Source organism: Neomonachus schauinslandi, chromosome 13 (assembly GCF_002201575.2).
Source record: "Neomonachus schauinslandi chromosome 13, ASM220157v2, whole genome shotgun sequence".
Taxonomy (NCBI): Eukaryota; Metazoa; Chordata; class Mammalia; order Carnivora; family Phocidae; genus Neomonachus; species Neomonachus schauinslandi.
The window spans coordinates 60,917,669-60,943,657 of NC_058415.1; the positions used below are offsets into that span (position 1 = coordinate 60,917,669).

Genomic DNA, 25,989 nt, shown 5'->3' on the forward strand with positions numbered 1-25,989 from the left:
CGTAGGGCGCGCTCTCCCCACGCCCAAGGCAGCCGTCCTTCCCCTCCCACTCCCCTTAGGAGAATGTAGGCTCACGGGGGAAGCAGGAAGGCCGCGACCATCAGTGGCTCGCCTATCCGGCCAGGAAACAAGCCCACCTGAAGCGAACCAAGCTAGATTTCTTCCGCCCGCCGCACCGCCCGCCTTGCGGGAGGCCCCGCCCCCTGCCTCGATTGGCTGGCGGGAGCGAGTTGGGGTCCGCGGATTGGCTGCGCGGCCGCCGGCTAACGCGGCGGAGCTGACGTGGCCAGCGCGGCGTGTAGTCCCTACTGGGCTGCGGACCGGACTCGAGGCAGGCGGTGGGGCGCCGGGACGCGAGCCGCCGCGATGCCGCTGGAGCTGGAGCTGTGTCCCGGGCGCTGGGTGGGCGGGCAGCACCCGTGCTTCATCATTGCCGAGATCGGCCAGAACCACCAGGGCGACCTAGAAGTGGCCAAGCGCATGATCCGCACGGCCAAGGTGAGGGCAGAGCCCGGGAGGAAAAAGGAGGCCGGCCGGGGCCGGGGGGCGGGGCCCGGGCCGGGAGGCGGGGCCGCGGGAGAGTCTGCGGCGGGGAGCCGGGACCACCTTCCTCTGCCTCTCGGTAGCCCGCGTGCGGTCTGGCGTCCAGCTCGCCTGTACCATTTCTAAGTCTTTGGACTCCTCATCCCTCCCCACCTTCCTCACTTGTCTGCGTTACTGCAGGTGCAGCCTAACCCGAACTTTGCCCCCTTCTGGTGGCAGAATGATCTTCCTAAAACACAGGTTTGACCACGTCGTACCGCCTCACATCTTCAGTGGTTCCCCTCTGTCCAAGGGTAGAGTCGAAACCCTTTAACATGACCTTCAGGACCTTAATGACCTGGTTCCTTCCTGCCTATCATGTTTCATTTCTGACATCTTTCAGCGACATTGAATTACATCCAGCAAGTTCTGAAGTTCCTGGAAGTTGCTGTGGTCTCTCACTTGCCATTCATTGTGTTTGGAAAATGAAATGGTTAAAATGCCAGGGCTCTGGGTTCAAATTCAGACGCCACCACTTAGCAAGCTGTGTGAACCTGGCCTGGTTACTCAACCTCTGTGAGCCTCAGTTTCATCATTTGAAAATCGGGTTGATGATAGTACTTATCTCAGAGTTGGACCAAATGAGATGACTTATGTAAATCTCTTAGCACAGTACTTGGAGAGGACTCAATAAATGTTAGCTATTAGCTATAGGAGGTTTATGACTATTCAGTGCTCCCTCTTGGCAAATTTTATTTCTGTTCAAACCTGTATTCATGTACAGGTCTGCTTGGATGCTTTTTCCAATCCTTCCCCACAAGGCTGGGCCGCTATCACGGCTCCCATCGAATTGCATTGTCACTGTCCAAGTTTCTTGCTCTCTTCTAGCTCACTCCATCTTTTTTTTTCCCCCTTCCCTTCAGTGAAAGCTGTTCACTTAATGTCATCGATTGTGATTAGGTATTTACCTTTCTCTTCTTTCAGGACTAACTCTGCTTTTATGGAAGCCTACTGGATCATAAAAAATACTGCTAAAGAGTGACAGTTGTACTAAATGCTTTAAGTGCACCATCTCACTTCATTCCTACAACACAATGTGGTAGATGCTATTTGTTTCATTTTAAAGGCTCAGAGAAGTGACTTGCCGAAGGGCACACAGTAAATACTGGATTTCAGAGCTTTGCTCCTAACCAGGGAGTGCTAGCCTTTGCGTGTAACATTGTTTTCTAGGGGGAAATTCCTGCTCTTAAGTAGGGAACAACCCGTTTGTGGAGGTGCGACCTCTGAATGCTGAGGTTGTAAAAACACCCACAGATACTGAAGCCAGAGAAACAAAGTTTTTTTTTTTTTTTTCTTTCTTTCTTAATTTTGGAAGTTGGTTCTGGGGCGAGGGGAGGAGAATGAAGAGGTTGAGCCTGTGGTGCAGTGGAAAGACACTGTCCTGGTGTGAAGATACCACTTACTAGCTGAATAATCTTGGGCAGGTGACTTTTCCTCTTCAGGCTTCAGTTTCACTTATTTTATAATGTGTGTGTGTTTGTTTTTAAACTTAAAGCAGTGGAATCTTGTGAAATCCTTGTATTTTAGGATTTATTTTAGTCTTTGTTGCCAAATAAAGTCACATTGCCATGTTTAGTTACTCAGAGTAGCTCGTACAATGAAATGAATCTATTTGCAATATTAAAACTTGAATTCATTCAATTATTTTTATTTTCTTGCAAAATATAATTATATAATATATATCAACTATAAATGTATTACAATTAGAGATTTATTAATTGAATATACTTTTAACTTCCAAATTTTGAAGCAAAGGGAGCATCATACCTTTGCCCATCTTGGAGTTTTGCTGCTTGTTTTTTTTTGTTTTTTGTTTTTGCCAGGAGAGAATAAAAAAACTTGAACAAAGAAACCATCAGCATTGTAGTAAAACGGGGACAGTGATTGTGTTTTCTGACCCTGGAGTTCACCATAGAATTAAACAGATAGAGAAATCACTCAGTTTGAGGAAAGAAGAGGAAGAACCTGACCTCTTGTCTTTAGTAGTTTCTGCTACTTCACCTTTATCTTCTTCCTGTAAACGAAAGGTTTGCCCAGAACAGACGGGCTCTTTCACTCCTTGAGCTAGAGCTGAGAAGCAAAGGGAGCAGGAAGCAGTGCCCTGTGAAGTCCTCCCCCTTGGTTTGCTGGAGGCCTGGCTGTAGGCAGCATCCGGGTGGCAGTCATGGGCCAGGAGACAGGTGCTCGGCAGCCTTAGCAAAGCGATCTGTCCAGCTCTGCCCGGGACTCACTGTGCAACGGTGCTCAGGTTACTCTGGGCCTGGGGATCTTCCTCTAGACAATGAGAACGCTGTTGCCCAAGGTCACTTTCAGTTCTCATGTTCTTTTTTTGTTTTGTTTTGTAGAGATTTTATTTATTTATTTGACAGAAAGAGACACACAGCGAGAGAGGGAACACAAGCAGGGGGAGTGGGAGAGGGAGAAGCAGGCTTCCCGCCGATCAGGGAGCCAGACGCGGGGCTCCATCCCAGGACCCTGAGATCATGACCTGAGCTGAAGACAGATGCTTAACGACTGAGCCACCCAGGCGCCCCCACTTCTCACGTTCTTTAAACTTTCCTGACCGTGCCATCTTGTGGTCTTTCCGGGAGTGGGAGCAGTACCGTTAGCACAGATATTTCTGGAAGTGAGGTTTTTAGCAGCACGAATAACTCTGTCTACAGAAATGTCAGCGAGCCGGAGACTTTAGAGGGTTTTCCTCCATCTTTCTATTGAGTAGTTTTTAAAAGCAATTTTGAGGGGTGCCTGGGTGGCTCAGGTGTTAATCGTCTGCCTTCGGCTCAGGTCATGATCCCAGGGTCCTGGGATCGAGCCCCGCTTCGGGCTCCCTGCTCCTTGGGAAGCCTGCTTCTCCCTCTCCCACTCCCCCTGCTTGTGTTCTCTCTCTCGCTGTCTCTCTGTCAAACAAATAAATAAAATCTAAAAAAAAATAATAATAAAAGCAATTTTGAGAGATCGGGGGCTGAGTGGCAATCGTATTATAGCTCTTATAGCTGGACAATCCAGCTTTTATGTTATAGCTTCTGTTCAGTAAGGCCTGGGCCTTTCTGAGTCTTGTTTGTGTACTTTTTGCCCCAGAACCTCTTGTTAAAACGAGATGCCATGCTGAAAAGCACAAGTACAGAAAAGCTAAAGCAGAGTTGTCTGTTTCCTGCCCCACGAGGGGCTCCTCAGAACAGGTACAGATCCTGGAGCGAGCCCAGAGCAGCTGTTGATGGAGATGGAGATGCTGAGTCTGAGAGCTGGAGTGACTTATCCAGGAGTGAGAGTCAGATCCTGACTTCCCCTCAATTCTGGACCAGTGCTCATTTTGTTATCCTCTGCTGAGTTACCCAACTTAAAATCTTCTTTAGATGTTTAATTATTTTTAATATAAAACAAAGTGAAAAAAGGGGCCATTTTTTTTTCTTTTTGCATTTTAAGGGGGAGAAAGGGGGGGAAGCCCCATCTCCAGCCTTCTTTTCCTTTGAGACTTTCTTGCTTCTCCTTTTCCTCTTTGCCTCTGTCAGTCAGCCTTATTTTTAAAGATACTGATGTCAGAGCAGTTGTCCCAGCATTTCCCTTTTCTCTGAGAATCCCCGACAGGTCAGTGAAAGGAGCCCTGTTGTGTGTTGCAGGAATGTGGGGCTGATTGTGCCAAGTTCCAGAAGAGTGAGCTGGAGTACAAGTTTAATCGGAAAGCCTTGGAGAGGCCCTATACGTCTAAGCATTCCTGGGGGAAGACCTACGGGGAGCACAAGCGCCACCTGGAGTTCAGCCATGCCCAGTACAGGGAGCTGCAGAGCTACGCCCAGGAGGTTGGCATCTTCTTCACGGCCTCCGGCATGGATGAGGTGAGTCCTCATGGGAGCTGCTCTGCTTTAAATGCACCATCTCACTCCATTCCTACAACACAATGTGGTAGATGCTATTGGTTTCATTTTAAAGGCTAGGGGACAGCAGGTGGCCCGGTGGCATTTGGCCTAGAGTCAGCTCCAGCCATTGCTTACCTGAGACTTTTATTGTGCTTTCTAGAGCTAGAGTTCCCAATCACATTAACTGGATCAATGCCCAACTAAATAGAAGGCCAGGAGGAGCAGAGGCCCAGTGAGATTTTGTGAGAGGAGTACCAGAAGTTTCCAGACAAGCTGTCTTTGGGAGTATGGGGCAGCCACACTGACATCCCCGAGTCCCTCAAGCTTGTGGGAGACCCCTGTCGGACCAGTTTTCTCCCAGCGGAAAGTGGCCTGGACTAGGGATCAGGAAACCTCCCTTCTAATAGGGATCCACCTCTTGCTGAGTGGCCTTGGTGGATTTGGGTGGGGGGCATTGGTAGTCATCCTGAGCGGCTCACAGAATGTCATGCTAACGTCCTGGAAGGGTCCAGTCCTGCTCTGTGACCTGCCTCTTTGAGATTCCTTCATGTACTCTTTTTCAAATGTAAAAATTACAATTGTAAAAATAATAAATATCATTGAAAGTTTAGAAACAGGAAAAACTAACCCATAATCCCTATATGGTGGTTCTTTTTATAGATTTCCTCCTGAAGTCTTTTATGTGCATGTTTTATTGCCTGGTTGCTACATTTGTGAATATTTAGTTTTGTGCATGCTTTTCCCATTTAACATTATGCCGTAAGCTTTTACCCACATCTGGGTTTTTTTTCCCACCTTTACTGAGATATAATTGACATATAAGTCCCCACAACTTTAGTTCCTTTCTTTTTTAAACTTTTATTATTATCTTTATTTATTTATTTATTTATTTTTAAAGATTTTATTTATTTGATAGAGAGTTACACAACGAGAGAGGGAACACAAGCAGGGGGAGTGGGAGAGGGAGAAGCAGGCTTCCCACCGAGCAGGGAGCCCGATGTGGGGCTCGATCCCAGGACCCTGGGATCATGACCTGAGCCGAAGGCAGATGCTTAATGACTGAGCCACCCAGGCGTCCCTATTATCTTTTTTTAAAGACTTTTTTTTTTAAGATTTTATTTATTTGTGAGAGAGAGAATGAGAGAGAGAGCATGAGAGGGGGGAGGGTCAGAGGGAGAAGCAGACTCCCTGTTGAGCAGGGACCCCGATGCAGGACTCGATCCTGGGACTCCAGAATCATGACCCTAGCCAAAGGCAGTCGCTTAACCAACTGAGCCGCCCAGGTGCCCCTTATCTTTTTTTTTTTTAAGATTTTATTTATTTATTTGACAGAGACACAGCGAGAGAGGGAACACAAGCAGGGGGAGTGGGAGAGGGAGAAGCAGGCTCCCGCTGAGCGGGCAGCCCGATGTGGGGCTCGATCCCAGGACCCTGGGATCATGACCTGAGCCGAAGGCGGCGCTTAACGCCTGAGCCACCCAGGCGCCCCTCTTTTTTTTTTTTTTTTTTTAAGATTTATTTATTTGAGAGAGAGAGCATGAGCAGGGGGGAGAGGAAGAAGCAGACTCTCCGCTGAGCAGGGAGCCCGACATAGGACTTGATCCCAGGACCCCGGGATCGTGACCTGAGCTGAAGGCAGACGCTTAACCGCTGAGCCACCCAGGTGCCCCTATTATTATCTTTTGAGAGAGACCACCTGCATGCATGCGCACAGGCTTGAGTGAGCCGGGGGGAGGGGGGAGAGGAGCAGAGAGAGAGAAGAGAGAGAATTCTAAGCAGGCTCCACGCTCAGCTCAGTGCAAAGCCCAATGTGGGGCTCGATCTCACGACCCTGAGATCACAACCTGAGCTGAAAGCAAGAGTCGATCACCCAACTGACTGAGCCACCCAGATGCCCTATGCTTAAAGTTTTTAATAGCAATGTAATTCTTCTTTTTTTAAATATTATTTGAGAGAGAGAACGTGCATGAGGTTGGGGGCAGAGGGAGAGAGAAACTTAAGCAGACTCTGTGTTGAGCTCAGAACCTGACGTGGGGCTCAATCTCACTACCTGAGATCACGACCTGAGCCGAAACCAAGAGTCAGATGCTTAACCGACTGTGCTACCCAGGTGCCCCAGCAATGAAATCCTTCTTTTGAGGATTTATAATGTACCTAACCATTTCTCTACTTTTGAGCATGCAGGTTCCCTTCAGTTTTTTGTACTTATAAATAGTGCTGAGATGAACATCATTTTTCTGTGTTTTGTGTTGTTCCTTAGGATAGCTTTGCAGAAATAGATCATTAGATGAAACCTACGAGCATTTTTATGGCCCTTGAAACATTTGGAATGCTTTTGGTCATTTAGAATATTTGAAGCGATTCCAGTTCATTCTGTAGGCCTCCCTGACCGTTTGTGTCCCTGTTCCAATCCCAAAATATGTCTGTAAATTGAGTTGAAAAGAAACATAAGTCTAGTCTAGGCTGTTGGTAGTTTTAACAGGGGCGGGGAGGCAGAGAACCTAGGCATCTTTGGGAGACGACAAGTCCAGGCCTCAGTTCTGTAGGACAGATTCATCCCTTAATTCACAGCTTTCATAAGCATGACAGTCATCAGATCCAGTTGTGCATTTGATGATCATAAATTCCTACTTTTGAATTATATGTTATTGCTTACAGAGCATCTTCACTTACAGTAAATATATTTTATCCCTCCTCTGCCCCACTCTGCAGATGAAGAAATGGAGGCTCAGAGGGGCCGGGAAGTTTGTACAAAGTCACATAGCTAGGAAATGGGTCTCGAAGGTGCAGTGTGCTTTCTCCGGTCCTACAACTCTGCCTGGGCATCAGTCCAGGTGTGTGTGGCTTCGTGGAGCTCAGAGAGCCTTTGGGCTTCCCTCTTGCTCTTTACCACCTTGATGTTGGTGGCTGGAGAGCTTCTGGGCCCAAGAGCTGCTCTGGGGACTAGGAGACAGATTTTTTGAGGAAAGTGTTCCTAAAGAGGTTGCTCGGCTTTTTTTCTGATCCCAGCTTAGAGAACACTTCCTCAGGGCATTCTTCTTGTTCCCCAGCTTGGTTCAGGCCCCTTCTGTTAAGTTCTCCTGGTGCTCGTTACTTGTATAATTGTGTGTTAACTATCTCATCTCCCTCCCAGACTGCTAGCCCCACGGCATCCCCGGCATCCCCAGTGTCTGGCCTGCATTCGGTGGTTGGGAGACATTTGTTGAAGGAGTAAATGAAGGAGCCAAACAAAAGAGAGGGTTAGTGGTTTTTATTGGATTCTTAAAGGATCTGTAATCAAAAAAGTTTAAGAGGAAAGAGCATGTACTTTAGGATCTGAAAGACTTGGGTGTTGTTTTTGGTTCTACCATTAACTAACATTTCTTGAGTATTTATGATGTACCAAGTCCTGTGCTAGGTGTTTTAAACATATCAACTCATTTACTCTTCTTAACCTCTTCAAATAGCACAGTTATCCCCATTTCACAGGGAGGATGTCAGTAGTCACTAATCAGCTAACCCCACCCTCCTGACCACACTCTTCTTTCATCTCCCTGGGGCTGTTTCCTCTTAGGGAAAGGGCAAGGCATTGATTAAAATACCTAACTTGCAGGCTTGTCTTCTGGAGCAGGTGAGACCATATATGTAAAGTACATGTCTCAAGATAGGACCCTGTCTGTGTGTTCACTGTGAACCCAGATCCTGGCACTTAGTACATCCTGATCTTAGTACATCCTGAGTCAGTGCCTCGGTGGAAGGAAGATCACACCTAGAAAGTGACATTTGTTTTCATTATGTACTTGTTTCATGTACTGTGAGTTCACAGCATTTTGGGATTGCTCTTTGGCAATCCTCTAGAACTCAAGCACTGAGAGACAGCCAAGCCTTTGTCCTCAAGAGGGCAGGTTTGGGTTTGGGAAACTACTAGTCCTTCTTGTGCCAAATACATGTGAAACTTTGGTCTGATTGGCTTAGTAATGAGTCAGTAACGAGACAGGGCCCGCAAAGCTCTGGAGAGAATTTGCAAAGATTATGCCAGTATTCTGGATCTCTAGTGTTGTCTTTGGAATAGGCATACAGCCTTTCCCAGAGTAACAGATTTGAGAAGTACACTCATTGGAGGACTAAGTCCTGACCTGTTTGTTAAAAATAATTAGTCTCAGGGCGCCTGGGTGGCTCAGTCAGTTAAGCATCTGACTCTTGATTTTGGCTCAGGTCATGAGAGCTGAGGGTTGTGAGATAGAGCCCTGCATTGAGCTTCACACTCAGTGGGGAGTCCGCTTGAGATTCTCTCCCTCTCCCCAGCTTGCGTGTGCATGTGCTCTCTCTCTTTGAGAGAGAGAAAGAGAGCACACGGTCTCTTTCTTTGAGAGAGAGAAAGAGAGAGCAGACTTTGAGCGAGAGAGAACACGAGTGGAGCAGAGGCAGAGGGAGAAGCAGGCTCCCCACTGATAGGGAGCCCAATGCAGGGCTCAGTCCCAGGACCCTGGGATCATGACCTGAGCCAAAGGCAGACGCTTAACCAACTGAGCCACCCAGGCACCCCAATAAATAAATCCTTAAAAAAATAAAAAAATAAAAATAATTAGCCTTAGTGGTGGAATTACTTGCCCATCCTCCACCATATAGTTGCTTCCCCAGGACAGTTTTCCTAAAACCTGACCAAAGAAAGGGGAAGTGGAAGAAAGAGCACATGGGAATTCCACTGCAGTGACACCTGAAAGGAACAATAACAGATGAGAGTAATGGGAAGGGTATGACAGTGGCTCTCAAAGTGTGGTCCAGGAACCCCTGGGGGGATGGGGAGACCTTTCAGAAGGTCCACCAGCTCCAAACTATGTTCATAGTGATACTCAAATGGGATTTGCCTTCTTCACTGTCATTCTGTCCCAGGTGTATAGTGGAGTTTTCCAGAGGCTGTGTGGTGTGTGATGACATCATTCCCCTGGCAGTGGCTAAGGAAAGGTGTGCTGCGTGCTCTTTTACTCTAGTAACAACTCCTGTCACGGACCACACAATTCACCAATTGCAGTTTACAATTCAGTTGTTTTTAGTACCTTCAGAGAGTGGTGGCCGTCACCGCAGTCGACTCCAGCACATTTTTATCATGTACCCATTCGTAGTCATTTTTCAGTCCCCTCAGTTCCCCCCAGCCCGAGGCAGCCTCTCATCTGCTTCCTGTCTCTGCACATTTGCCTTTTCTAGACATTGCGTATAAACAGAATGAGACAGCACGTGGTCCTGTGTGTCTGGCCTCTCACGTAGTGACGTGTTCGAGGTCCGTCCGTGTTGTGCACGTGCCTCGCTCCTCGTTCTTGCTGAGTACCAGTCACTAGTGTGGATGTACTACATCTTATTTACCCGCTTATCAGTTGATGGACATTTGGATTGTTTCCACTTTTTGGCTAGCAGGAATGATGCTTCCATGAACATTCAGGTACAGGTTTTGTACCGACGTGTTTTTAATCCCTTGGGGCTACGTGGTAACTCTGTGTTTAACTTTTGAGCACTCGCCAGACCCTTCTCCATAGTGGCTACACCAGTTCAGAATCCTCACAGCAGTGTAGGGGCTTCCGGGTTTCTCCACATCCTCACCTTTGTTAAGATCTGCCTTTCTGATTCTAGGTGTCCTAGCAAGTGTGAAATGGCATGTCATTGTGGTTTTGATTCATATTTCCCTCATGTTGAGCATCTTTGCATGTGCTTGTTGCTATTTGTATAGCTTCTTTGGAAGAATGTCTGTCAGATCCTTTGCCAATTTTTCGTTGGGTTATTTGTCTTTATATATTCCAGATATGAGTCCCTAGTCAGATACATGATTTGCAGAAATGGTTCCCATTCTCTGGGTTGTCTTTTCACGTTTTGATGGTATTCTTGGAAGCACAAACATCTTTAGTTTTAATGACATCCAATTCACGTTTTTTCTTTTGTGCTTGTCTGTTCTAAAATTTCTCAGTTTTAGGGGCTCCTGAGTGGCACAGTCAGTTAAGCGTCCGACTTGGTTTTGGCTCCAGTCATGACCTCCGGGTTGTGAGATCGAGCCCCGCGTCGGGCTCCTTGCTCAGCACAGAGTCTGCTTGAGATTCTCCCTCCCTCTCCCTCTGCCCTCCCACTCATGCTTTCTCTGTCTCTCAAATAAATAAATAAAATCTTTTAAAAATTTTGTTTTTTTTTTAAATTTTTTTAAGACTTTTTATTTATTTATTTATTTATTTATTTGACAGAGACAGCGAGAGAGGGAACACAAGCAGGGGGAGTGGGAGAGGGAGAAGCAGGCTTCCCGCCGAGCGGGGAGCCCGATGCGGGGCTCGATCCCAGGACCCCGGGATCATGGCCTGAGCCGAAGGCAGACACTGAACGACTGAGCCACCCAGGCGCCCCCAAAAAAATTTCTCAGTTTTAAACCACAATGCGGTATCGCTCCAGAGCTATCACTCTGGCGAAAACAAAAAGTGACGATAACACCAAATGGTAGCAAGGATGTGGAGAAAATGGATCATTCATACACTGCTGGTGGGAATGTAGAAAGGTATAATCACTCTGCAGAATAATACGGCGCTCTGCTTTTTCTAAACACAACCTTATTTTAATACAGCTCACATGCAGTATCATATCACATTTCACTCACTCAGAGTATACTGGTAGTTTCTTATAAACTGGACACACACAGAAATTTTGCATCTGTGGGGATGGTTGTTAACTTATTATGGTAATCATTTCACAGTGTATATATCAAATCATGTTGTACACCCAAAACTAATACACTGTTAGGTGTCAATTATAGCTCAATAAAAAATAACCATTTGCATACCTAAAAAAACAACACCACAGACTAGACATGTGCTCAGCACGTAGCCCGCCAGGTGTCATTTGGTAATTTATCTCAAAAAAAATGAAAACTTAAAATTCACACAAAACCCTGTACATGCAGGTCCATGACAACTTTATTTGTAATAGCCCCCAAACTAGAACAACCCAGAGAGTTCTCTAGCAGGTGAACGGTTCTAGCCATAAAAAGGAGTGAACTGCTGATACGTGCTGCAGCTTGGAGGGCTCTCCAGGGTATTGTGTTGAGTGAAAAAGCCAGCCTCGGAAGGTTGCGTTCTATACCGTTGAATTTATATAGCAGTCTTGAAATGACAAAATTACAGAGTTGGAGAACAGATGAATGGTTGTCAGTGGTTAGGGAGGGGAAGGGAGGCGAGTGGATGTGCCTGTAAAGCCTTGGAGTGATGGCACAGTTTTGTATTGTGACTTTGGTAGTTGCCGGTCTGTGCATCTGGTCAGACTGCATGGAATTAGATGCACTCCCACACAAAGGAATACATGTAGAAACGGTGGTACCTGAATCGGGTCATAGACTGTCAACGTCCCTTTCCCAGTTGTGATTTTGTACTCTAGTTTTGCAGGGTGTCACCATAGGGGGGAACTGGCTGAAGGGTACAGAGGATCTCTCTGTATTCTTTTTTTTTTTTTTAAGATTTTATTTATTTATTTATTTATTAGAGAGCGAGCGAGAAACAGCATGAGAGGGGAGAGGGTCAGAGGGAGAAGCAGGCTCCCCGCCGAGCCGGGAGTCTGATGTGGGACTCGATCCTAGGACTCCGGGATCATGACCTGAGCCGAAGGCAGTCGCTCAACCAACTGAGCCACCCAGGCGCCCCTCTCTGTATTATTTCTGACAGCTTCATGTCAAGCTATAATTATCTCAAAATAAAAACTTTAAAGTTAAAAAACCCACAAATCCCTTAGTTTTAATTTTAATTCCGTAAATATGAGTAGATAGAACCTACATAAACAAAAACCCTGTAGAGTCCATAGTCTTTTTTTTTTTTTTTTTAAAGATTTTATTTATTTATTTGAGACAGAATGAGAGACAGAGAGCATGAGAAGGAGGAGGGTCAGAGGGAGAAGCAGACTCCCTGCCGAGCAGGGAGCCCGATGCGGGACTCGATCCCGGGACTCCAGGATCATGACCTGAGCCGAAGGCAGTCGCTTAACCAACTGAGCCACCCAGGTGCCCCGAGTCCATAGTCATTTTTAAGAGTGTAAACACCCAAACCTTGGGGGCCCCATGCTGAATGGTGCACATCCAGGCTCTATGGTTTCACAGTTAAGCTCGAGGACTCTGGGGTCAGATTCTGAGTCCACGTGGAGGTCGTTTCACCTCTTTGTGCTTCTGTTTGTTCACCTGCAGAGCAGGTCTACGGCCATACCACCCTGAACACGCCCGATCTCATCTGATCTCGGAAGCTAAGCAGGGTCAGGCCTGGTTGGTACTTGGATGGGGGACACCTGCAGAGCAGGGTTAGTACCTGAACCCATCTTGCAAGGTTGTTGTGAGGATTATCCGTGATTACTGACATAAAGCATAGCACACAGCTGTCGCTGAGCAAACGTTTGCTACAGTTAAGGAGGGCAACCTGGGCCGAGCGTCAGGACATCTGGCTTCTTGCCCTGACTCTGCTCTGAGTTGATCTCGGTGTGAACTTGGTGAGTCCCTTTCCTCCCTGGGCCTCCGTTTCCTTTTGTGTGTGAACAAGCTGCCGTCCAGAGGCTTTCTCCCAGCTCCGATGCAGAGCCAGGGAAGATACGACTAAGGCCACTTGCACCCGGAATGTGGGCTTTCCTTCTCAGCCCATGCTGCCAGGCACCTGAGCTCCCGGATGTGGCCTCTGAAGGAGAGAGGGCCCCACACATCTGCGAGGCGTGCTTAGGAAAGGTTACTTGTTTAGGTCGTTCACTCCCAGGTGGCTTTGGGGTAGAAGCAGGAGCAGCGGGGAGATGGAGAAGAGCCTGGGTGTTAGTGCTTGGGGTCTGCCTCTCGGCCTTACCCTTTGGTGCCTTTCCCTCCGCTCCCCAGGACGCCCTGCTGTGTGGTGTGTGCAGCATGCTCTGCGGCCACACTCTCTGAGTTCGGGTTCTGGTGCTGACCCTTTGTGGGTTCAGGCTCACCACATAACCTTTTTGAGCCCCAGGTGTCCCATCTGTAAAAACAGGATAATAAAGATGTGCAGCCCACCTGGCTGTGGGGGGGTGGGGGGGTTGGGTGTGAGGACCGTGCAAGATCTGCGTCCGCCGAGTGATAGCTGTCTGTTACTGAGAGCCCTTTGGAGTGGTTTTGCTTCACGCCGTCTGGACAGGGCGGCGGCTCTGTCCTAGGAATGCTGTTTGTTCCCAGGTATCCTCCTAGCTGACCCGGGCATAGGCAGCCAGGGCAAAGGCATTCTTAAGAGTTTACAAGAGTTAATTTGCTGGCCCGGTCCCCTTTCTGAACCAGCATGTCCTGTCTGCCCGGCGATTGGAAGTGGGTTGGTCCCTTGTTCTGTTTACCTGGCAGGTGGCTCCGAGTATTTACCCACCCTAACTTCCTTGTGGACGGTAGCCATTTATCGAGTGCTTCATTTTTCTCCACTCCGTGCACTGTCCTAGGGTGTTCTTCGTATGCTGAGGAAAGGTTACAGTGTGGTGGAATTTTATCAAGGCTGACAGAACTACCAGGGCACCTGGTCAAAACTTGCAGAGGGGCGCCTGGGTGGCTCAGTCGTTAAGCGGCTGCCTTCGTCTCAGGTCATGATCCCGAGGTCCTGGGATCGAGCCCCGCATCGGGCTCCCTGTTCCACGGGAAGCCTGCCTCTCCCTCTCCCACTCCCCCTGCTTGTGTTCCCTCTCTCGCTGTGTCTCTCTCTGTCAAATAAATAAATAAAATCTTTAAAAAAAACAAAACCTTGCAGAGAGGCATCTGCAACGGGGCTGAAATGAGCGGAGTTCCTTTGGTCTAAATGGAGAGTTCTATGGAGAAAGCAAATGGAGGCCATGACCATCGAGGTGGCCCCTGTGGGACGTGCTGCCCTCACACACAAATGTCCTGCCCTAGCAGAGCTGCCCTTTGGGGTGCCCTCTTTCCTCCTCTCTTCTTTCCTTTGCCAGCCCTGCTAGCAGGGTGCCCCCTACCCAAGCCGTGGTGTGCTCTGACTGGGCCACCCGGACTGTCCTGTCCCGTGCTTCCCCTTCCTCATTCCCTCATGCTGGGCAGCTCTCCAGCACCCTGTGTTCTCCCCGGCTCATCACTGCGGGCTTCTTTTCCCTTTTCCACAGGATCTCAAACGCTGAGGGGAGGGGAAGGGGCTTTAGAAAAATTCCAGCTCCTCTTCTTGCTTCTTTTACCCCTCAGATCAGTGGGCTGGGATACGGAAAGGGGGTTCTGTGGACACACATCGTCGATCCTCATTAATTAATAATTAATTACTACCAACTATTGGTAATAAAGCCTCTCCCCCATGCGCTTCCCCCTAATAAACAAGGGTTCTGAGTTGAGTAAGTTTGGAAAACACCAGGATAAAAAAACAAAAGCTAGACAAGTGTATTTATTGGGGCCCCGGAGGAGGGAGCTCCAGCAGTGCAGCATCTCACTGAACCAGGCTGCAGGCGGGACCCGTCCTGCGTGTGTAAGCCAGCGGACGCGCGGTTCCTCTCCGACAGGCTGCGAGCCTTTGTGCTGGGGCAGGCGGGAGCGAGGAGAATTGTGAGGCTGCCCGGCTGCACGGTACCCCTGCATGGAAAAGGGATGGACAGCGGGGTGGGCAGGCCTAGGGGAGGCCAGGGAGTCCGTGGAGAACGGGGGGCCACCGGCGCTGACCCGGCCTGAGGGCCCTGGGCACGGCAGTACAGCCTAGGGTCTGCCCCATTGCTGCGGTTGGCACCCTCTGCAGAGATCAATCCAAAGCGGCAGTGTTGGGAGTAGCCGCTAGGTGGGGCTGGCTCTCCAGGGCGGACTGGCCCCTTTCCCTTAGGAGAGGAACCGGCCCGTTTTCCTCACTTGAGAACTCTAGAACTCCATGCAGATTTTCCAACCCCTGTAGGTGAGCTTCTGCACAGTGTTTCTGCTGCGTTTGGTCCCTCCTTGCTCCTGCTCGCCCTGTGCCTCTCCTATTCATGGCCTTGGGGACTTTGTCATCACGAGCCCCTTCTCTCCGGAGCTGAACATCGTAAGGAAGAGAACTTAGCCTAGGGTTTGCCCTCTTACAGTAGAAAACACTCTCCATCTGCCAAATAGAATGAGAAAAGTGGGAGAAGTCGACTTTGTTCGATAAACCCATTAGAAGGAATGTTTTCACTTCCATCTTGGGGCTGGCTTACAGTGTGAGAGACACATAAACAGGAGAGGTGAGAGAGAATGATACAGACGGGACAAGAGAGGTGAGGGAGAAATCCCGCACAGGGAAGACCACGAGAACTGCGGCGAAGGCAGCTTAGCAGGCCTGGGAGTAAGGGGCACTCGGGCCACGCTGGACGGTGTCTCTCGGACCCAGGGGCTTGTGAACTGCCTGTGAACGGTTCACTGGCTTGTTACCCACTGAGTGTGGCTCTCCGGCAGCTCTAGCCTTCATGATACTAGAGGATTTACATATGAGGAAAGTGGGTCTCTGCAGCCAGTGACTGGAGTAGCTTATCCCCTGCGGGCAAGATGGAAGGACGCTCAGGCAGCAGCGGGTTGATTTAAAGAGCCTGCTGGTGGAGTGACCTTCTCACACTGTTCCTCACCACCGCTGTGCCCTCTGGGTTTCCAGGCATGGTGACCTAGCTTCTTACAAAATAGGATTCATGGCGCAGCAGTGGTAGTATTACCCAGGGACTTAAGAGAAACACAGACCTGCAGGCCCCACCCTCACCCGGCAGAGTCAGAATTTGCATTGCATTTGAGCAAGCTCCCTGGGAGAGCCGTGTACCATATTAAAGTGGGAGCAGCAGTGATCCTGCCGATTAGGCCTTCCAAACCTACTTCTGAAACCCAGGCAGCATTTTACAATAGATTGAACTTAAATATTTGGAAACATTGAGACCTTGATTCTTCCCACTTCTCATTTTCAACTCCATTTTTTTTTTTAAGATTTTATTTATTTGCGAGAGAGAGAATGAGAGACAGAGAGCATGAGAGGGAGGAGGGTCAGAGGGAGAAGCAGACTCCCCGCTGAGCAGGGAGCCCAATGTGGGACTCGATCCCGGGACTCCAGGATCATGACCTGAGCCGAAGGCAGTCGCTTAACCAACTGAGCCACCCGGGCGCCCTCCAACTCCCAATTTTTAAAAATAGTAATAAAAGGTAGTTTGGGGGGTTTTTGTAATTTGATAACAAGCTGAGAGTTTACTCTTAAAACTTGTAGCCCACTGGTTCTGTTAGCGTTTGTTGACCCCTCCCAATTTCCTGATCCTGAGTCTTAGTGAAACCCCTGTGGAGGTGAAGGATAGTGAGGGGCCCTCGACAGGTAACCATGAGCAGTGATGTCGTGCCAAAAAAAAAAGTGAACAAGGGGCGCCTGGGTGGCTCAGTTGGTTAAGCGTCTGCCTTCGGCTCAGGTCATGATCCCAGAGTCCTGGGATGGAGTCCCACATAAGCTCCCTGCTCAGCAGGGAGTCTGCTTCTCTCTCTGCCCCTGCCCGTGCTCTCTCTCTCGTGTGCCCACACTCTCTAATAAATAAAATCTTAAAAAAAAAAGTGAACGAGATTTGTTTTCCCTGTAGGCCGCATGGTTTGGGGGCTGCGAGGGTTTGGGTTTGATGGGCCTACCTACCAGCTGTGGGTCACTGTGTCAGGGTTGGGCCATAAAATGCTCCATTTTTTTCACTTGTGGCCAGGGTTGAAATGGCCTCTTTTCCTGGCTGTTTGGTTTTGAATAAAGGGTAAGGCCTTTGAGGGACATTCACTTTCTCACCACCTGGTTTTCTGGATCAAGATTAGGTCCTGACCCTTTTGTGTTGGGGCCCTGGGCTCCTTGGGAAGGAAGGTCTGGCCTGGGTTCTGATTCTTTTGCAGACCTCGGAGCCAGGACAGGCCAGCCTGCAGTGTTTGTTGGACAAATGGACGGGGGGGGGGGGCTATGAATGAAAGTTTGAATCTGAATGAAATGACTGACATAACACATCTTTCCCTGCTTTCAGGTTGTTGCGAGAGTCCTTCGGGCTGGGCAAAGAGGAGGGGTTTTTCTGTTTGTTTGTGGCTCCTCACCTGACTTAAGGACAGTGATTTTGAACAGTGGTGAAAAAGAGCTCCCTCTTTGATTTTTATAGATGGCAGTTGAGTTTCTGCATGAGCTGAATGTTCCGTTTTTCAAAGTTGGATCTGGGGACACTAATAATTTTCCTTATCTGGAGAAGACAGCCAAAAAAGGTAAGTGTTTCATTTTTGCCCTAAAATGAGGAAGTCCAAATCTTCCCATTTTTACTCTAGTAGAGCCCACTAAAGGAGTCTCTTGAAGACAGACATTAGAAACCTCTTTTCAGTTAGCATTACTTCTATTTTTCCATGTGCTGACTTGAAAGAAATGAAGGGTAAGTCAGTTTTTATAAGAACCCTTTAAATTAAAGATTATTTTATTATTTTTATTTCTATGAAATTGAGCACATGGCAGTATATATAAAACTTCTTAGAGAAAGTTTTGACTTTGAGAAATAGTCTGTACGTATAGTGTAATATCCAACCTCTGCATATTACAGTTTGTAAGTGGTTTTGTAACATGAATCATCTCATTTGACCCTCCTCACAACCCTGGGACTGAAGCAGGTTACAGGATTATGCTGCTTTATACTGAGTTCATAGATGAGGCATGCGAGACCACAGAGCCGGGAGGCGGCAGCTCTGGTCCTCACATTTACTCATGCCCTTGAGTTGGGGGCCGTGCTCACCCTACCATTTGTGCAGCCTCTTCATCCAATGAGATGCTCATCTTTCTCCGAGGAGTGTGAAATTCCTCTGCCTCCTGAATTCAGCTCACTTCGCTAAACAATAATATTGGGGGCGAGGGGAGTCTGCATTTCCTCAGAGTCGAGGGCAGGAGTCCACCAAGCTCCCCTCTTCCCCCACAGTGGCTGGTACAGTGTCTGAGAGATGCCTGTGGAGTTCATCTGAATGATGAGACCAGCAGTTGGGGTATGATGCTTGAGGGAGAGTCAGAACCCCTAAGGAGAAAGTGATGATGGTGTTGGTGTTGGGTCACTCAGGCCGCCCAATGGTGATCTCCAGCGGGATGCAGTCGATGGACACCATGAAGCAAGTCTATCAGATTGTGAAGCCCCTCAACCCCAACTTCTGCTTCCTCCAGTGCACCAGTGCATACCCGCTCGCCCCCGAGGACGTCAACCTGCGCGTCATCGCGGTGAGCAGGCCATTGTCTGATCTGGCCACAGCGAAATGGCGTTTCTTGAGCCATTTCCTGTGGGAAAGCTGGGGCCTTTCTTGTAGCCAAAATTCTAACCAATCTTGACATGCTTCATGTAATCTGAACATCCATTGACAAATTAGAACCAGCTGTGCAGTTAAGGAATCAGTTACATTCTAAAGAGGGTGATTGTAAATTAATTTTTCTTAAAACCATTCTTAACTTTTCCTACTATGAGATTTAAGGTGTGAGTTCTCCTAATTGTCTGTATACGTTTTCTGTACTATGTGTATTGGCCATTAGAGGTCCCTCTTCTGTGAATTGCTGGTTCATATCGTTTCTTAGTATGTTGTCTCTTGTATATGTGTGTGTGTGGTAAAATAGAAGATTTACCATTTTAACCATTTTTAGATGTACAGTTCAGTGGCATTAAGAACATTCACATGGCTGTGCGACCATCACCACCATCAGTCTCCAGAATGTTTCCATCCTCCCAAACTGACACTCTGTACCCATCAAACACTGACTCCCCATTCCCCTTGCTCCTGGCAGCCACCATTCTGCTTTCTGTCTCCATGAATCTGACCCCTCTAGAGGCCTCATATAAGTGGAATCCCACACTAGGTGTCCTTTGTGTCTGTCTTCTCCCACTTACACACCGTGTGCAAGGCTCCTCCACGTTGTAGCGCATGCCAGGATTTCATTCCTTGTTGAGGCTGAGTAATATTCCATCGTGTGTATGTACTGCATGTTGTTTACCCTCCGTTGATAGGCATCTGGGATGCTTCTACCTTCTGGCTACTGTTGAATAAGGCTGCTAAAGTCACGGGTATACAAACAACTGTCGGGTTTTCTTCATATTGAGTTGCAGGAGACCTTGAAATGTCTGGCTTTTTCTGCTCTCTGCTATTTGCCAGCTCTGTTATTTTTTGCCTGTAGTTCTGAGCCTCCGTGAGGCTCAAAGTGGTTATAGTGACAGCCTTGAGGGAGCTTTCTCTCCCGCTGGATTTTATCTGCTCTACCTCAAGTCATTTCACAGATGGCAAAATCCAGTCCCAGAGGGAAAAGGCCTTACTTGCCTGAGATCTCACAGCAGTTTGGTGGCAAAGCTGGAACTAGAATCCTTTGTCTCTTGTTGTCTCAGGCCACCTCCATCCCTTTCTCCTGGTAGCACCTGAAGCTTAACTTAATTAGAAATATGTATATGTAATTATCCTACAAAACCATTGTAGTTATATTAGTGAAATTCTAAATATACCAGACACATAATCCTGATACTGCAATGAACCAGTTTTCTTTTATATTTTCCTTTTGGTATTTTGACATTCTGGGTTTTTTTCCCCCACGATAGTGTAAGCTTTTGTATATATTGCTACAAAGTCTTCATATTTAACTTAAAAAAAATTAGCTTTTTTTGAAAACTGACACTGCTACCTTTTTACCCAAACTTCTGTCTCTCCCAGGTGGTAGCTTTTTCTCCATTTCTAGCTCATCTCTAAATCATGTCATTTTAAAAATTTAAACATTTCTTTTTAAAAAACTCAAATAGCTCTGAAATATAAACATTCTCTGTAATCTCATCCCACAGAGATTACTATCATCAACAATTTGCCTTATGTGACTCCAGATATTTTTCCTTGATTTTCTTTCTGTGGAGACGGCCCCCCTTTCTCTTCATTCTCACCCAGGGTGCCGTCCTGTCCTCTCCCGATACTGGAGCACAGTGAGGGTCGCCTGCCCACCCACCCCATCTCAGGCCCGGCCCACCCATATTCCAGCAGTTTGACCCTGCAGCCTGCATTCCCTTGTCCATTACGCGCCCTCCGGCCTGGTTTTCAGGGCCTTTGCCAATCAGCTGTCCTAACCTTTTATTAAATCCCATCTGGGTCTTTCTGCTACACTTAAGCTTTCTGGTCCCCCTCAATGACAGGACTCACTTGACAAATGTTTTTGCTGCCTTCAGTGAATTATAGATCACAGATTAATTATTTAGCATTTCCACCAAACGATCGTTTCGAGACTGGGCTGTATATATTATTGAGGACGATATTTGTGCGTACAGCAGGCTTGCTTTCAGCAGCTCAGGCTAATTAAACGTGACAGATGCTTTTGGAATGAGTTTAGGCATTCGGTTATAGTTCTGTTGCTACTCCTGGTGGTTTGTGCCGTGTGAAGCACTCTTAGGGTGCACTCTTGCTAACAGTAGCCGTTGTTTTTGGAGCATCCCAGTGTGCCGAGTGCTCTTCATGCATTTGGAGCAGCCCTGGACAGGCACCAGTATTACGCCAGGACGGAGCAGCTCAGAGAGCCTCAGCTTCTTGCCCATAGTTGCACAAACAGTGAGCGGCCAAACTGGGACTCCGTCCGAGGTCTGCCTGAGTCTGCACCGTGTGCATGAAGTGCCACAATATTTAACCGGTTTCCTTTTTTTCCTATTCTAAAGGAGTATCAGAAGGTCTTTCCTGACATCCCCGTGGGGTATTCTGGGCATGAAACTGGCATAGCGGTATCTGTGGCCGCCGTGGCTCTGGGCGCCAAGGTGCTGGAGCGTCACATAACTTTGGACAAGACCTGGAAGGGGAGTGACCACTCGGCTTCGCTGGAGCCTGCAGAGCTGGCCGAGCTGGTGCGGTCCGTGCGCCTTGTGGAAAGGGCCATGGGCTCCCCGACCAAGCGGCTGCTGCCCTGTGAGATTGCCTGCAACGAGAAGGTGGGTTCTGTACCACCTGCCGGAGGCCAGGCTGAGCCTCGGGGTCTGGGCTTGGGTTAGCAGCGGGAGAAGCATGTCACTTAAGGGAGCGTCAGCAGTTTCTGCGGCCTCCTAGGACCCTGTTGCAGTTTCCCACTTAGCCTCTCAAGCCTTTGGCTCCAGTGCTCTAGACTCCAGGGGCTGTCAGGGGGCAGGGGTAGCCTCGTGAGACACTTGGGTGGTGAAGTCCTACTCCCTTGGAGTAGGTAAGCCTTGAGAAACAGTTAGGCAGAGGGGTTCCGTGAGGCAGTGGGAGAAGGGCCTGTGAAATGTCGAGGCATCCGGAAGCAGAGGAGGCCCTGGATGGCCGGGGCAGTGGGTTGTCTCTGCAGTTGGAGGGGGATGACGCCAGCCTTCCCCCGGGAGCGGTGGGAGCTGTGCAGCATTGACCTTCAGACAGACGGGATGGGGAGGCCAAGGAACACTTCCTGCTTTGCTGACCATCTGGACTTCTTGGAAGCTGTGGCCTAGACCTGTCTCGGCCTCTGGTCACAGAGCCAGGTGCCCTGGGGCTGCCGGGAGTGCAGGTACTCCTGATGTGCTGCGGCTCTCTCGGTGGAGGAGAGCCCAAACACTAGGCCATGGGTGAGGAGTGTTGTCATCTTTTATTCTAGTAGGGCCTGATTGCTTCCCTCAAATTAAAGATGCCTACGTACCAGGAAATGGAAATCATAGTAAAAAGAAACAAACTGCCTTGCCGAGGAAAAGGGGAGGGAATTGCACCAGAAGAGCAGAAGGAGAGTTGAGCCCTTAATTTGGTTTTGAGCCTCGCGGCTCCCTGGGCAAACAGTAACTACAGCAGGATGATGCGTCATCTGATAACATCCACTGGCAGACCTTTGGTCCTGGCACGAAATTTTAGAATTGATTCCTTGGCCCTTACATGGAGGATGTCGAGTGAAACGGATTTGTTCAGCAGCATTTATGGACAAGACCTAGAAAGGCTGTCATACTTCCGGTACCCTTTATTCCCCTCCCCTGCCTGTCCTGTCTCCCCCTTTGTAGGTGACCCCCTTTCCCATCCTCTGAGTAGCAGCATACTCAGTCTTGTGAGTCCTCCATATTCTTACTTTACCGAGCAGGTGGCCGTGGGCCAGGACTCAGGATCCCGGTTCATTGCAACTTAGACCAAGTTACCTGCCTTCTGTGGACCTCAGTTTCCTGTGTTTAAAATGAGATACTGAGGGGGCGCCTGGGTGGCTCAGTTGGTTAAGCGACTGCCTTTGGCTCAGGTCATGATCCTGGAGTCCCGGGATCGAGTCCCGCATCGGGCTCCCTGCTCGGCAGGGAGTCTGCTTCTCCCTCTGACCCTCCCCCCTCTCATGCTCTCTGTCTCTCATTCTCTCTGTCTCAAATAAATAAATAAAATCTTTAAAAAAAAAAAATGAGATACTGAACTGGATGATGACAGAAGTAATTGTAATTTTCTTTTACTGGGAGCACTCTGTGTTCCAGGCAGGCTGCATACCTTATTATCGCCAATCCTTAGAGTTGTCTCACAAGCTGGAGGTACTGTTATTCCCCATTTTACAGAGAAACTCCACCAGGCTTGTACCCACCTAACGGGGATTTGGACCTGGCTCTGTTTGGCCGTATAACCTGTCCCCTTCCTGTGCCATTTATCCGGAGGCCCCTCATTTGAGCCTCTGCGTTCACCCCACATTGGCCAAGGCCCTGTGTGTGAGATACTGTTCTAGGCACTGAGGGGAGAACAGAGTCCCTGCTCCCAGGGTACCTGTGAAGACTGGTCAGGGACCTTGGGTATAAAACAACATGAACCAGTTAACTTCTATGAAGCTGGCACTGAGTCTTAATTTTATCCACAGCTGGGCAAGTCCGTGGTGGCCAAAGTGAAAATTCCAGAAGGCACTGTTTTAACATTGGACATGCTCACGGTGAAGGTGGGTGAGCCCAAAGGCTACCCTCCTGAAGACATCTTTAGTCTGGTGGGCAAGAAGGTCCTGGTCACTGTCGAAGAAGATGACACCATCATGGAAGAATCGGTAGAAAATCATGGCAAAAAAATCAAGTCTTAAAATAAAGTGCCATTCTCTGAATTGCCTTGCTGGTACTGTTGGGTGAGGTGGGATAGGAGTGGTGGTCTCTAGAAACCTGGCTTTCATCTGCTGCTCCTCCCGAGATACACATTTTTGGGCCAGGCACTGGCAAGCCCATAGGAGGGATACAAAGAGCAAACATGTCAGTCTGTGCTTCGGGCTGGCTGGCCCAGAAGGGGTGTTCAGTTGCTGTGTGGCTACACGTGTGTGTGTGTGTGTGTGTACACGGGTGTGTGTGTGTGTACACGGGTGTGTGTGTGTGTGTGAGAGAGAGAGAGAGAGAGAGAGAGAGAGAGAGAGCTGGCTGTACAAGGGCCTCTTCTTTAAGCCTTCATTCATCCTGCCTGTAAAGCTGGCTGTACAAGGCCTCTTCTTTAAGCCTTCATTCATCCTGCCTGTAAAGCCAATCCACATGACCTGAAATGTCCCTTCCCTCCAGACCTCCTGTCTCTTCTCCATTGTCCTTTTTCCCTCCCCGCCCGGGGACTCTGTATCCAGGGAGCTGCATAGTGGTCACTGGGCATCAGAGAAGGGATTGGCCAGGCAGCCTGCAGGCTGAGAGACGCTGAAAGCCTGCATAGTTCTATGAGTGAAGAGAGAGAAAGGACATTCATTTCTCCTTTCCACAATATGGAAAATATTCTGTGTGCCAGGCCCTACTTTAGGTACTGGGAGACAGCAGTGAACAGCCCACGTTTCCTCTTCACGGAACTTCCACTCAGATGGGGACAGAGGAGCAGCAAACCAGAAGCATAGTAAGTAAATCACAGTAAGTTGGAAGGTGGTATGTGCAATGGGGGGAAATAGGGCTGTGTAAGGGGCACGGGGAGTGCGGGCTTGGTGTATTTGTAGCTGGTGGTGACCTTTAAATGTGGTGGTAATGCTGAAAACAGCCCTTCCCTACTCATAATGAAATTACAAACCCAGCTAACAAGACAGATCCGCAGTGTTTTCCTTTGTGGAACAGCAGTGTGGGCCTTTCACAGACAGCCAGTATCAGACACCCCTCTGTCCTTCTGAACGAAGACTGAGATGAATGATTCTTTTCAGGTATACTTCCAGATTCCTATTTATAGGAATTCATATTTATCTGACCTTGTTCACTATCGCGCCTTGTTTCAAAGTATATACTTGAGTCTCTCTTCAGATGCATAGAATTATTTAGCCTTTTGAAGTTTCTTTACTTGTGAGTGTAGAGCCTCCCTCCCCTGTGGATCCCAAAGCAGTTTTTGCAGAGGCATGGATTTTTTTTTTTTTTTTAAGATTTATGTCAGAGCGAGCAGAGTGGGAGGGGCAGAGGGAGAGAGAAAATCTCAAGCAGACACTGTGCTGAGCGCAGAGCCCGACGCGGGGCTCGATCCCACGACGGTGAGATGATGACCTGAGCCGAAATCAAGAGTCAGATGCTTAGCCAACTCCGCCATCCAGGTGCCCTGAGGCACTGATATTTGTAAGTTTCTGGGTGGGGTGGGGAGGGAATCCTGGGCTGTACTCGTGCGTAAAAGAGAATGCGTCAAATTGATGTGCTGAGAATTGAAGTGTGATTGAAAAGGATCACCGGTGTATGACATGGGTGGGTAGTCAGTGTGCCCATAGCCAGGAGCAGCGGGCTACCTCGTGCTGCACTTGGCCGACCTGAGGGTGGAAGGATTGACAGCCCAGCGTACCTTTAGTCCACTGTGGTTGGGAAGCTCAGGTATAGAGGACATCCTTGGCCACCTGCCAGGTGGGAGGTGCACAGATGGGTACCGTTGGAGAGTTCCTGGCCTTTGGGGTGCAAGCACCTCTACGAACTGTACCCCACATGTGTGAATTGCTGCGATGTTTTCTAAAGGTCATGGAGCCATGGATGGGAATCCTGGGATTAGGGATAGGAGAGGAGGCCTGGCCAGGGAAGGCCCCATGGTGGCACTTGAGTTCAGCCTTGTAGGTTGAGAAGTGACAGAGGGAGGAATCTTGGGATTTGAGGCACAGGCTTGGGAGGTGCCAGAGTGTCCAAGGACATGCAGGTGATGGTTTGGCAGGGAGTGGCTCCATGGGGACGAAGGATTTTGAAGGTGGTCAGAAAGGAAGCAAGGGGGGTGCCTGGGTGACATAGTTGGTTAAGCAGCTGACTCGATTTCGGTTCAGGTCATGATCTTGGGATTGTGAGACTGAGCGCCACGTCAGGTTTTGCGCTCAGTGTGGAGTCTGCTTGAGATCCTCTCTCCCTTTTCCTTTGTCCACCCCCACCTCTGGGCTCGTGCTCTCTCTTTAAAATAAGGAAGTCTTAAAAAAAAAAAAAAAAAAAGGGAAGGAAGGAAGCAAGGGCCTAAAAGCCTGCAGAGTTTAGACTTTATTCTATTGGTGGTAGGGAACCATGGAAGGCTTCTGGGGATATGCTGGACTCAGATCTGGCCCCCCACTCTCATGCTTACCCCTAACTTCACCTCACATGCAGCTTGACTTCTTGGGCAGGCTGTCCCCTCTTCATAGTACAGACTCCTGCCCACCAGGACCAGGCTGTGCAGGCCCACCTGTGCGTATCCTCTGCTAGGCTGACATCACGATCCCCTGCTCCCTGACAAAGTAGAGTTGCAGAAACAGAAGAGATCAATAGGCAAGGAAGGGTC

General features: G+C 48.7%; 1 protein-coding gene across 1 annotated transcript; it reads left to right on the forward strand.

The window, feature by feature from the left end:
- The first annotated feature begins 219 nt into the window (after positions 1 to 219).
- On the forward strand, positions 220 to 23,379 carry NANS (N-acetylneuraminate synthase). Its single transcript, XM_021691286.1, has 6 exons — positions 220 to 498; positions 4,200 to 4,415; positions 17,484 to 17,583; positions 18,414 to 18,568; positions 21,015 to 21,281; positions 23,147 to 23,379. The coding sequence occupies exons 1-6, from the start codon at positions 367 to 369 to the stop codon at positions 23,354 to 23,356; spliced, it is 1,080 nt and encodes a 359-aa protein (XP_021546961.1). The 5' UTR covers positions 220 to 366; the 3' UTR covers positions 23,357 to 23,379.
- The last annotated feature ends 2,610 nt before the right edge of the window (positions 23,380 to 25,989 follow it).